The sequence below is a fragment of the Coenobita brevimanus genome, chromosome 107 (assembly GCF_032717465.1).
Source record: "Coenobita brevimanus isolate Jiangsu-jjx chromosome 107, ASM3271746v2, whole genome shotgun sequence".
Taxonomy (NCBI): domain Eukaryota; kingdom Metazoa; phylum Arthropoda; class Malacostraca; order Decapoda; family Coenobitidae; genus Coenobita; species Coenobita brevimanus.
The window spans coordinates 7,946,533-7,960,501 of record NC_137060.1 but is presented as its reverse complement, the minus strand read 5'-3'; the positions used below and the strand labels follow the sequence as shown (position 1 = coordinate 7,960,501).

The window sequence follows — 13,969 nt, the reverse complement described above, 5'->3', positions numbered from 1 at the left end:
CGAAATTTGTCCCTAGTTAGATCCTGGTTAGAGGCTAGCCGTTCTCTTAAAGCTGCAATAACAAAAAAAAAGAAAAAAAAAATCCAATACGCTTTAACATTCACTGAAAACCATATGCCAAGGTCAGCCCTAGTTTACTGGCAACGTTACCTTAACCTCGAGACAACGTTGTCGCTGTGGGAGTAATCATTATCAGGTGGTGGGAGGATGTGTTATCGTGCAGTAATCGTATTGTTCCAGTACATATTCTCAAATCCACGTATGATGTTTTTTAGCACAATGTAGTCAGTGTGCATTAATTTGTATGAATTAATTGTTTTGTCGATAGCAGTCAGACTAGGATAGACTGAATCACCAAAGCCTCCAGGAAGATGACGCATTTATACGTTTCATTGATGCTAACCCAAGACGATGTGTTGATCTTCAGGGGGGTCTGTAGCAGTGAAAGAGCTACATACATTTCATTTACCGTCTACTACGAGTAAATCGTGGGGCCTTAGCAAGAGTAAATATAAAGAACGTCTGTGTATATATATGTCTGCAGCAGGGACATAGAATAAATCGAACAAATACAAACACACATGCTTAAGAGACACACAATAAAGCCACACTCAGGACAAATCAGAGCTGGTAGTAGGATCAGGAATTCTAGTGCAGACCTAGTGCATCAGGTGTAGGAACTGTAGTGCATCCACGGCTGATTTTCACCTTTTTATTATATATCTAGCTTTTCCTGCTGCTACCAGACTATTTTATTCAACTTACGAAAAACCCCGTTCATACCATAGGCGATAATGAAGGAAAAAAAATTTCTTCCATTTCCGAATGCCTATCCTAATTTCAATAAAATCGACAGCAGATGGCAAGAATGAAGTAAAACTAACCTCATCTGGCAGAAAGGATTAATCCGACCAATGTTCCTGGCTGCATAAAAGCAGAGGCCATTGCGATAGATAACAGGAAAAATGTTAAACTAAATACAAATCGTAAACACAAACTCCACAGATGCATTGTAAAAAACACAGTAAAAGCTAAGGCTGACTGAGAATGTCTGCTCCCTGTTTAGCTGCTGGAATTCAGGTGCATCTGTAGTCTAATTCCTGTTCATTCCACTTAAACCCTTGTGCCTGATCACGATATTCACCATTTTATTTTCGCTACCCTCAAACAATATTATTCAGTTTCGGGTGACTTCCAGTAGTAGAGATGAGTGAAGGTTGCATAAGCTTGTATCTATCTTCTCCAGTTCGAAAATTGTCTCCTAAGTCAGATAAAACCGTGTGGTAACAGCAATAATGAAATGCAATATGAGGTCATCAGACTGAAAGGGTTTAATCATACGCCATTTTTGCTCTGGTGGAGCTAGAGGCTGCTGGTTTGGTTTTTAGTGTTCATGTCGGATGGTTATTTTGATATATTGGCAACATTAATTTTATCACTTAGCTCTTTTTGCAGGCTCTGTATACACAAGATCAGACGGAACTAGCGTAGTAATACAGATATTCTGGTATTATTTATAACCCGCTAGCTTTGGTAATTTCTCATAATGATGAGCTTGTGATTTCCTTTCCTTGTCGTGTTAGTTGGATGAATTATGTACGAAAGAACACATGTACGGCTTTGGCGTCCTTTTTTTTTAACTTGACCGTTGTCGGAATGAATATATGGCAGGTTGTGTGGAGATCATCTAAAAAAAGGACAACACAACAAAACTATGCATCCCTACTCCACAGGAAGAGTCCTTATGAAACCTGGAGGTTCATAGCAAAAACACTTAATACAATAGTTAGTTATACGAGTTTTTTCTTTTTTCGCCATAGTTATCCCTAAAATAATTTCTTGCAGCTGTTGCTAGGCAACACTTAGGGTTCGAACCTCTACTCTACCCTCCCCCTCCTCTTTTGCTTGGAAAGAGACTATGACTTGCCCATTTAGTGTAGTGAGGAAAAGTGTGTTGGGATCGTTATACTGTGCATATGAGGCGGAATCAGGATTCTGAGGCTTCACTGGTGAGCTAATGAGTGTGTGGCCCATTTCACTGGGCATGCTACTGATTACTTCTTCCTCTATCGTGCTTTTATCTTTCCTTGCATTCTAGACCTTACCTTATCCCATCCTTGGATGGGAAAAAAAGGTTAAGATGATGAAGATGATTATTTCCTTTCTAGGCGCTTGACCGTGATGCCCCTATAGGCCGTGCGAGGTGGCACTTGGTAGTGTCAGCTACGGACGGGTTACACACCGCTCAGGTGACGGTCCATGTCACGGTCAAGGACATCAATGACAACGCACCATTCTTCCCAAACGCAACCATCAACGCTACTGTCCAGGAGAACGCAGAAGCAGGTGAGTGTGGATATGTTTGTGTCACTCTGTTCCTGGGTACCAAGCCTAGCAGAGCTGCCCTGCGTTGTTTAGGTTAATTAAGTTACAGACAACAGTTGTAATAATGTTTTGTCCATCATTTGGATTGTAGCTGATCCCCCTCCCTCGTCTCTCTCCTCCTTTCAAATCATCTTTGGGAAAATCTGTAGGTATACCGGCTCAATATTCCGTTCTTCATAAATTTGATATTTTCTTGCCGGGTAGGGATTGGGATGTCCGGCGAATGTCTCTCCCTTAAACCCCAAGTGCTGTGTCTGAATAAATGTTTTCGCCTTTATCTGTGGCCATGCAAATGTTCCTTTTTTTTTTTTTTTTAATTAATGCATATTTATTTACTTATTTTATTATCTTCAAAACTATCAATAATAATTTGACAAGGACTCAGAGGCGGTCGCTGTGTCCCTTGCCCCGAACTCCTTGTGTTGTTAAGGTGCTCGTGACTTTATTCTGTGCCATGTTTGTACCCACATCTGGTAGTCGGTGGTGTATCATTGTAGGTGCGTCAGGTATGTTAATGTGTGTTGCGTCAGTGTCAAGCGTGGTAGAGTGTAGTGTGCCAGGGTGGTAGTGTGTGGTTTGTCACAGTGTATAAATGTCAAGTATGAGGAACGTGGGGTTGGGAAGAATGAAATGTAATATTACTTTTGTGTGTCTAGCGACAATATGACGAGTGGTATTTCCAGGAGTGTGAATTTGTGAAGCATGGCAAAGTGTGGTGTGCTAGTGTGAGCTGAATGAGTGAGAAGTTTGTGACTGTGTGGTGTGGCAGTGTGGAGATATAAAGTGTATTCGTGTGAAATTGTGAAATGTACAGTGTGATGTGTCAGTATGAGGTGTAGCAGTATGAAATGTGATAGTGTGTCAGTGTGAAGTGTAGTAGTGCGTAACATATGACCGTGTCAGTGAAGGTAGAATTATTTCGCAGATAGCACACGTAGGAGACGGAGTGTGAGATGCTACCAAGACCTAACTAATTGCATCATGATAAAGGCGTTGGTGTTGCTCCATTGGATCGTATTCTCGTGGGCTTAAAAACTAATTTCAGTCGCACTCTGTTCAGCTGTCGGAACTAAGCTATTCTCACAAAGTCAGTGCTAAGTAGTGGTTGCATGAAAATAGGAAGGTCTTAGTTATGAAGTAAGAATGTGTCTCGTTTGGAAACTTGTTTTTTCAACTCTACAATTTAACGAAACTTTGCGATCGCGAGCTGAAAAGAATTAGGAATTGTTGTTGAATTAGAATAACTCTGCCTCACCTGTTTAATTTTACATATTGCCATTCTCTTGGTTATCATTCACGCAAACAGTATCTATTAAAAAGGTATAAATGACATTCAACAGAATTTAATTGTGTAACATCTAAGATAATCTTGTAAGGAAGAGTTCAGTGCTAAGGAAACTGTGATGAGTGACTGTATGCTTAGTACGCTCGCTACTGTCTCTGCCTTGCAGGTTTAGGTTTGTATACGACATTGCAATATTCTCATGGTTGTTCTTCATGTGAGCTTTGTGAGGTAGCTTTCAGGTGTGTTGTGTATAGGGGTGAACAGAGACAGAGGCTGGGTATGTTATGACACATCTGGTGGATGTGCCTTTTAAATGTATAAAGGAATTCTATTTTCTTTGGTGATAGACTCTGTGCTGGGGATTAACTGAAGCACCTCAGAAATGAGAAAGAAATGAATTCGCCGAGCTAAACCTTGATCGATCATTATAGCCCCGCTAGGTGACTGGCGAGCGCTACCTTTCCCAGCAGGACAGCTACCCCGGTTGGGGCGCAAATTCTCAACCCTATGGTCTTGAGTCAGGCACTGTACCACTGAGTCACCCTGCCCCCAGAAATGAGAGAGAGAGAGAGAGAGAGAGGGGGGGGGAGGAGGTGAACTAACCATAGCTAGAGTTGGGAGTGGATGGAAAAGGTTAGGATATTGTTGCCTCTCTTTCCATCGACGTCACTCCCACTACACTGAGAAAAATTATATGTCGCTTATGTCAGAAATGTAATGTTGTATGACGGTGACTCTTGGGCAGTAAAGGAGGACGATATGTAGGCTTGATCTTACAGAGTTAAGGAATGCTAGATGGATGTGCATTGCTGTCTTGAGTGGCCTAACTGCTGCAGTAATGATCTTTTGATTGGTTGGCTGGAAATTTAATACATTGGTAATGTGATGCGTAGGAGTAGAGGGAGATGATTAGGATATATGAAGAGAATTTGGGATGGATATTGGTGAAAAGATCTCTGAATGGGAATGTGCAGGGAAGGACACGAAGAGGTAGACCAGAATTCAGGCCATACAAAACAATCCGAGGCTCATGGGATTGTACAGAATTGCTGCCAGAAATGCTGTGAGGGTATGTGTGACACGTCTGTATTTTGAATTAAGGGGCTCTTCAATGATCACTAGCGGCCCGGCCCGACCCGAGTGTCACGCTAAACCTACTTTATTAACTTTACTTCCGTGTGAAGTACAGTTGATATTCCTTCTGCATGTGATACATTCATTCAATGAATTTTGTTATTAACGAAAAACTCACCCATAAAGGCGTAGGAACCCCTTGGAATCTCGAGTTTTCCAAGGGAGTGTTCGATTCTAATCGGTGGACGCCTCAGTTACGAAATCAAATTAAAAAAAGACTTTACGTCGTAACACTGTTTTTTGCCATCATCTCTTGCATTAGAATATCGGTGATTCTGTCTGTAAGTTTATATCAAAGGTATATTGTGATAACATCGCGCTCGCCTGCTATCACGCGCTCACAAAGCGCACTTTACTGTTAAGCTAGAGTGATGTAATTAAATGTCCTAGCATGTTCTTAGCTGCTCCTTTGGATACCAGTTTCCTTTGTTTTTTCTTGTTATCTTCAAATTATTTTATGTATCTCAGGAGAGGCTTTTCGATACAGAAATGTTAAACAGAACCCCCACAAGAGGCACAATTAACGTGAATGAAGTCTTCCTACGGTAACAACAATCAACCAGCGTATGTCATCACCAGATTAAAAAGGTTAATAGTGGCATGGTTTGTATAAATAACTCACAAGATAATATGACTGGTGATGGGCAAGGTAAGGCTGCAAAGAAAATGGGTGAAGAGACGGAGGGGAAGATAGGAGGAAACAGCTCCTGTGAAAAGAGTGGAGAAGCTGCAAGAGAGTGAGAAAAATGACGGAGTATAAAAGCATAGTGGAAGAAAGATTGGGAAGGTATGAGTTAGAGCAGATGGAAGGGGCGGAAGAAGTATGCAAGATATTCACGGAAGAGATAGGCGCAGCGTGTGAGGTGGTTTGTGGAGTGAGGAAGAGATGCAGGGGTGTGAAAGGGACAGCATGGTGGAATGATGAGGTGAAAAGAGCTGTGGGACAAAAGAAGAAGGCATACTGTATAGTGACTGACTAGCGAGTATAGGTAGGGAAGAAGATGGGAGAGAGAAGGGAGAGGTATATGTGAGCAGAAGGGAGGTGAAGAGATTGGTGAAGGAGAGTAAGAAGAGAGTGGATGAAGAGTTTGTAAAATGGAGGGAAGGTAAGAATTTGTTTTGGAAGGAGGTAAAGAAAGTAAGAATGTGTGAAAGGGGAAATAGTAGGGAGTGAAAGATGGGAATAATAGATTAATGGTGGGGAAGAGAGAGAAAATGAGGAGATGGAAGGAGCACTTTGAGGAATTGTTGAATGTAAAGAGTGTGAGCCGAGAGTATAAGTGGTTGGAGAATGGCTGGGAGAAGAAGAGATGAGAGGAGGGAGGAAGAGATCAGTAGGGAGGAAGTAGTTGAAGCAATGAAGAATATCAAAATGGGAAAGGCCCCAGGAAATGATGGAGTGTGTGGTGAAATGCTGAAGTATGGGGGTGAGATTGTTGTGGAGTGGGTATGGAAGTTGTGTAGACTGGCTTGGGAGGAGGGAAGGGTTCCAGGGGACTGGAAATCAGGTATAATTATTGCTTTATACAATGGAAAAGGGGAGAGAGAAGCATGTGGTAACCATAGGGATATTTGCCTTCTTAGTGTGACTGGAAAAATATTTGGTAGAATACTCATTGATAGGCTTAGGCATATAACAGAGGAGCTAGTTGGAGAAGAACAAGGTGGGATTAGGAAAGGAAAAGGATGCGTAGATCGGACATTTGTTCCAAGATGTTTAGTTGAGAAGTATCTAGAGTAGGGAAAGAAAGTGTATGCTGCCTTCATGGACTTGGAGAAAGCATATGACAGAGTAGATAGGCAAGGTATGTGGAAGGTATTAAGAATTTATGGACTGGAGGGCAAATTGTTGAGTGAGTGCTGTGATGAGTACGTGCGAGGGAGCTAGGGCTTCGGTGCGAGTGGATGGTGAGCTGAGTGAATTCTTTGGTCTAAATGTGGGACTGAAACAGGGATGTGTGATGTCTCCATGGCTGTTTAATATAATCATGGATGGAGCTGAAAAGGAGGTGCAAGGTATGGCAGTGGATTTGGGGGTGGTTCTAATGAATGAGGGTGAGTTGTGGTAGATTCCGGTGTTGCTGTTTGCTGATGATATAGTATTGTTGAGTGAAGATGAATGGGAGTTGCAAGGTTTGGTGAATGAATTTGGAACAGTGTGTAAAAAGAGGCATCTTAAAGTTAATGTAAACAAGAGTAAAGTTATGGTGTTTGAGAGGAATAAAGTCACAAAATGCACAGGTTGGATGGTAAGGATTTGGAGAATGTGAGTGCATTCAAGTACTTGGGTAATGTAATGAGTAAGGATGGAAGTTTTGGAGGTGAAGTGCTTGAAAGGGTACAGCAGGGGAGGAAGGTTGTTAGTTCACTGAAAGCGGTGATGAGAAAGAGGGACGTGAATATAGAAGTTAAGCAGTCACTGCATGATTGTACTGTGATCCCTACCCTGACGTATGGAAGCGAGGCGTAGACCTTGCAAGAGGGGAACAAGTCAAGAGTGAGAGTAATGGAAATGAGTTTCCTGAGAGGAGCATTTGGAGTGACATGGAGGGACAGGTTGACGAATGAAGAAGTGAAAGAACGTTCTGGGGTGGAGGTGGATGTGACTGAGAAAATTAGGAGAAATACACTGAGGTGGTTTGAACATGTGGAGAGAATGGCGAATGAAAGACTGACTAAAAGATGGGGTGTAGGTGAAGTGGAGGGAGGGAGAGGGAGAGGGAGACCGGGGATGAGGTGGAGGGATGGAGTTGAGAGGTATATGAGGGAGGAGGGAGTGAGTTGGGGGAAGGACAGTCAAATGGTGGGTGACAGAGCGACTTGGAGGCGTTTTGTCTGCGGCCACCCTTTGCGGGACTAGGGCGTTGAGGAATAGATAAATAGACAGAGGCAGAGAGAATGTAATGTACATGTTTTTATCAGTAACTTTTTTTTTTTCTTGTTCGACATACGAGGGCACATAGGCCTAACCGTGTTAAATGTAGAAATAAACTGGAAAGAAAGAAGTGCTAGTGAGCCTCCTGAAAAATGTGCAAAAAAGTATTTAGGTGCTTTATTCATAAATGATAATATGAATTTGCATACTCTTAAGGGCACAGGAATATTAGGGGGACAATGCTTGGAGGGCGAGTGTGAAGCCTTTGAATATTGTATGAGGAGGCCCTGTCCTGACATGGTCTGGCGCGCACCACCACTTCTAAGTTTATTATAATGCTGTGATGATAAGAACTGCAGACTTAAGATTCCATACATGTTTTTAATTCATACTGAACGACAAAGCTACTCGAACTCATTATAATACCTACATTGTAGGTAGCTGAATGAGACAGTTAACAGTTGTATGTCTGCAAACATACAACTGTTAACATTTTTTACTATTTGACCGGACTACGGGACATGGTATTTTATTACTGACGGGCATTTCAGTGGCATCACGTTCGTTCACCCCGTTCTGCGATGCTCTAGATCCAGACTTAAGTCCCAGTCATGGTTAACACATGACCTTTTGATTCTGATGACGTTTGTATATTTCCCGACGGTAAATAGTTTTGCTTTTCCTTCTTCTTGGTGATGTATTTTCGTTCATCTTACCGGCTGTTGTTTCCACGACCTCAATCCCTATTGTAGGTGCCACTTTGCTTACGAGTTGCTCTTCTTATAGTACATACCTGGAGTTGTTATCCCAACTTTTTTCTCTAAATGTCTAGTAACGCCTTTAAAATGATCTTATCGCCCGAAAAGTGTTAGAAGGCGGGTGTGTAACAACCAGAAGGCGACAGAAAAACCATGAGGCTCCAAAAGATCCATCCTTAAACAGGTACGTGTTGTATTCAGCTTCCAGTGGGGTTACGGTATCGATCGAGCTAGATTTGTGTGGGCCATCTAGACAGTTTGTTTTGTAATTTCGTTATTTTCATGTACATTACAAAGAAAAAACGCGAATGTTTGTATTTACATATAAGAGACGGAGACATGTCATGTAGACGCTTGCGATTGTTGGGCACCCATCATCTGCACACTTCACGAAGTACTGCCTGTTTCTTCTATCATATATATCATTTTCTCCTGTATCTATGCTCCTCTCTTCCTATTTCTCCCATTCTTCCTGTCACTGTTTACAGTATTACCCTTCAGGTGGCTGTACACTGAGTGAGAAGCCAAAAGGTTTCCTGTAACTCAGGAAATCATTTACAGTTCTGGGTGGTACCCACATAAACAAATAACGGGTGACGTGGAGACTGCTATGGTGCCCCTGTTAATTGGGTGGAGACCCAAATGCGGCATCCAACCATGAACCAAACCTCCACACTAATCCCCACACAGAGATACACTGTCAGATGCATGAGAATATTAATTCACTGCATGAGACGGTCCTGCAGGGTGGTTGCTTGCCTGCGTTTGCTGGGTCTGTTTGATCAGACAGGCTGGTGTAACACAACAACAACAAACCCTCTAGGTTGTTTATTTTTGCGATTTTTAATAGATTAAAGATTTCGAACACGAGGAGTTGGATATATCCTTCAGTTAACCCGTCATTATTTGACGTTTATTTTAAGCTAAGCATAATTATCTAGTAGCAAAAAAAAAAAAAACTGGGATGAAGGACTCCAAATGTGCTCTGGTTGCATGGTAACATTGCATTTGCTCATACAGGTGACATATACAGACTATGACGCACACAGTCACCACAAGGATTCTACTGTCTTATGTACCACTGGTAATACAGACACCCCTTTTTAAGTTGTACATTGCCAGCAGGACAGAAGGTTTATTTTGGCTATCATTCTACTTTCATGGGAGAAGGTTTGGGTCTTCAGTTTAACTAGACGTTCTCAAGTTTGGCATCCTTCATGATATTTATGTTCGTAATTACTGAAACGAAATTTCGACTTTATTCATTAATGATTTTAGTGCATTTAGTACAACCTGACATACAGTCAGTCCTAATCTCTTTCAGCTTGGTTGATGATTAGATGTAGTCAGTATGGAGGGTCGATTTGTCTAGTGAACAAGAGACTCATACCTACCTCAAACCTATGGATCACCGAATTTCATGCAACTAAACACATATGTTGGAAGTGCTCCAGTACGTTAGGTGAAACCCAACCAACTATAGTATAACTGTGTCATTCTTGATGTCACACACACACACACACACACACACACACACACACACACACACACACACACACACACACACACACACACACACACACACACACACACACACACACACACACACACACACACACACACACACACACACACACACACACACACACACACACACACACACACACACACACACACACACACACACACACACACACATAGAACAAAACATAACACACGTTCTTGTTTTGCGACTCGCGGATGTAAAAAAAAAGTTGTTGAGGTATATTGGTTCAAGGAACTTTTTGTCCAACTTGAAGCAAACGGATGAGCAGGATGAACAAATAAGGGAATGGCTCAAGCACAGCCACTCACGGAAGAATGAAGAAGAATGGAGAAACTGGGTAATACATTAGGTGTACACAGTGTGGTGTGGAGACTACATAAACAGCGCACGTCGAGAATGGGAAAAGAAGGAAGTGGATTATAAATAGACAGAAAGGAGAGCGCCCCTTGTCTTAAAAATGTACACTTTTATTGATGCATTTAGTATCTGAAAGGGTTTGGAAGAAAACATCTCCACATTGCTAAATTCGTTTGTTAGCGAGGAGCACCATGGAAGGAGAGATTGAGGAAGTCCAAGATGCAAAAGTACTTTAATGAAAAATATTTCCACATATACGCAAGAAAAAAAAATGAAGAAGAAGAAATAGGAGGAGGAAGAGGAGGAGGAGCAGGAGAAGAAGAATGAGAAGGAGGAGGAGGAGGAGGAGGAAGAGGAGAAGGGGGGAGGAGGAGGAGGAGAAGAAAAAAAAGGAGAAGGAAGAGAAGAGGACAAACAGAGTCACATTGTAGGTAGCTGAATGAGACAGTAAGCAACTGAACTACACCAGAGAGAAGTGGCAGACCCTATATGCTGCAAAGGTTGAACCTTCGACATATACGGGAAGGAAAAAACATTAGTAGAGGACAACCAAAATGCTTTGAATTAAGTTGGACTGGAGAGAGAACAATCTGCGATTAATCCAGATCAGGCAGTAAATAAAAATCATTCCACAGAGACTAGGGAACCCAGGATTATAAAAAGACTGAAAAATAGAACACACACAGGAGATAACCGGGGGGTTTAAACAAGTTGCAAATACATCACTGGGAAAAGTAAAAACACAGGATTGATGATGGACTTCAAAGCTGCTCCTCTCCCCAGTCTATAGAAGAGACTCGGAGGACATAAAAGATGAGAGTTAAATGTGAGACTGCGGAAATAAACTGCAGTGAAAGCAATGGTTTATAAAACTAACTGCGTATGCACTTGGAAAAAAATTATGGAGAACAGTCCTAATGTGTTTCTCTGAGGAGGATGGAGAAAGAAGTATAAGTGGGGAAATGGGCTGGGCAAACTTTTATCAGTGCCGAGTTTAGGGGGCAATAAGAGAGAACATGCGACTTGTGTGACCGTGCGACCGTTCGGAAAATGGGAACACAGGGACCGGGATTTTTTTATTATCCCTGCTACCAACAAACGATTAAGCCTTTTAGTTGCGAGTCTGACTGCAAATGAACATCAAAGAGAGAAAAGAGAGCACTGGGGACCCTGGCAACTTGGAGGCAGGGAAAAGAGGTTTTTAAGTTTGTTCTTGCCAACATCAAACGATTTGATTAGGTTAAGTGGTTATTTTCGAAACGTACTTAGTCAACCCCCAAATGCTTTTACAAGCAGCCTCAGATGGTGATTGAATTAGAAACAGCGTCCATTCCTTTCTTCGGCACTCGTATGACAACATTTTTCTCATGTTTCAAACTAGCAGCAGCCATTCTTTTAACAAGATACCTCATTTACGTCTTCATTAAAATGATGTCTCCACTGGTTCATGGCACAACGTGTCAGTTTTTATTTATTCAATTAATTGTTTATTGTATGGTCGCATGTATCTCCTTGTCTGTATTGCCGGAAAGCCTTGACCAGAAATCTCACGTTTGTATGTTTGTAGTTATTGACAATACTGTATCTTGGCCAGGCTGATTATGTAAGCAGTACGTCAAAGTTAAGTCACAGGAGAAGAGAGAACGGTACTTCAAGAGCGAGGTTGTCCCCTTCTTGAGGATATTCTAATTTACTACTGGCGGACGATTTTATTCACCAAGAAGAGGCGGCGAGAGAGAGAGAGAGAGAGAGAGAGAGAGAGAGAGAGAGAGAGAGAGAGAGAGAGAGGTACTGGGGGGAGGAGCAACAGAATGAAGAGAAAGGAGCAATCTAGGAAAGCAGGAACAGGATGAAAGCGAGGTAAGAGTGTTCATTCAGAAGATGCAAAAACACTGGGATTGTACAGAACCGACTCAAAGAAGATTATTGAGGGAGGGGGGGGGGGAAGGTGGATGATGACATACGTCTGAATAAATGGAACTGCTGCCTATTCATGCATGACACTTTGATGTGAATTCTTCATTCACGGTGCTCTGAATCCTGCCCATACTGTTTTGACAAAGACAGTAGGGATGGCAAAATGATGATTATAATAATAACTAGAAAGCAGTCAAAGAGCGCATGCCTCCGCTGGTGCTATTGCAGGATTCGGATCCAGATCTGGATCTGCCCCCAAAATTAATCAATTCTTTCTTGGCCCATTGCCCACTCTTCCTCAAAATTTCATTGAAAAGTCATTGAGAACTTTTGAAGATATCGCCTGGACAAACAGACGGACAGACAATCATTGGTGAATTCATAACCCCCTCCAACTTCGCTGGCGGAGTTAATGATGATGATTTGTTGTATAACAAATGGGGAACAAAATGACAATAAAAGGAAAAGGCAATAGATTGAATGGATGGGTGACTAGATGGGCAAAGAGAAAAGGATAATATGAAAGAGGTAACAGCAAAGAAACGTGTGAAGGAGTATGGAGGAGATCATGGGTGAAACAACGTGAGGGAGGAAGGAAGCAAAGAGATAAAAACACATACAAGCGATTGTACACAACAGATTGTATGAATGAAGCGCGTTTGAAAGACAGATAGACACAGATACACAGACAGAGACAGACAGACAAACAGACAGACAAATAGATAGACAGAAGTAATGCAATAGTTGATGAATACAGCAGGTGCAGGCTGAGAAATTCCATCACAATGGCTTTTGATTTACTGAACTGGGAGCTACACATCTATATTGTATGAAGATCTATCTGCTGTTGACGCCACCCTGAATGCGAGACAACATCACGGGGTGTTAACGAGGTGGTCCATATTTACTAACGCTTCACTGAACTTGCAAATACACTGATCTGGCCACAGCAGGTTCTCAGCAGAACATTCATACAATTGCATCATACAACATCTAGATATCAAGGCAATATACATCATCATAGAACTAGCTATACATTAGGATATATACATTACAATTCTCTCCCAAGTAGACGAAATGTCTCAAATCAAAAGATGGGAAGAAAACCATATGCAAAAAATATTAAAATACTAGAATAATATTAATAATGTAAGTGAACTACAGGATGATATAATAGTATATAGTTAGCAGCCGGGAAACTAAATCAACAGAGAAATATCTAAGTTTTGGTCAGCTGGTAAATGAAAAAGATAATGACAGGAGTCCACGTGAAATTCAATATCAGGGTATGAAAAGAATGTAATAAATGTGTGCACAGAGAGAGGACGGTAATCAGATGACTTAATGACATGGTGGAATAAAAATATCTATCAGTTGTGTGCCGACAAAGGTCAGTGTATAAACAAGTGTAAATAGTGGATGATAGCATGATTAATAAAATTATTGATACATTATAGTGATAGCCTACATAATAGAACTATTATATATATATATATATATATATATATATAGAGAGAGAGAGAGAGAGAGAGAGAGAGAGAGAGAGAGAGAGAGTTTTATTATGTATATATACTCAAAGATTCGTGATGAGCTAAAGTTGTCATGTTCCCACTGTAAATCACCTCACATCCAGGATCAAGCTGCATATTCTTTACATTGTTTCCAAATATAATAAATTTCACCTTTTTTCCTGGCCTGTTTAACTTCGTGGC

At 41.4% G+C, this 13,969-nt stretch overlaps 1 protein-coding gene across 1 annotated transcript in view; it reads left to right on the top strand.

The window, feature by feature from the left end:
• The window catches only part of LOC145416647 (putative neural-cadherin 2), a 139,226-nt gene that overhangs the window by 19,770 nt on the left and 105,487 nt on the right, over positions 1-13,969 (top strand). Inside the window, 1 exon segment of the mRNA XM_080285582.1 lies at positions 2,169-2,346. Within this exon segment, the coding sequence (XP_080141708.1) occupies positions 2,169-2,346 (178 nt within the window).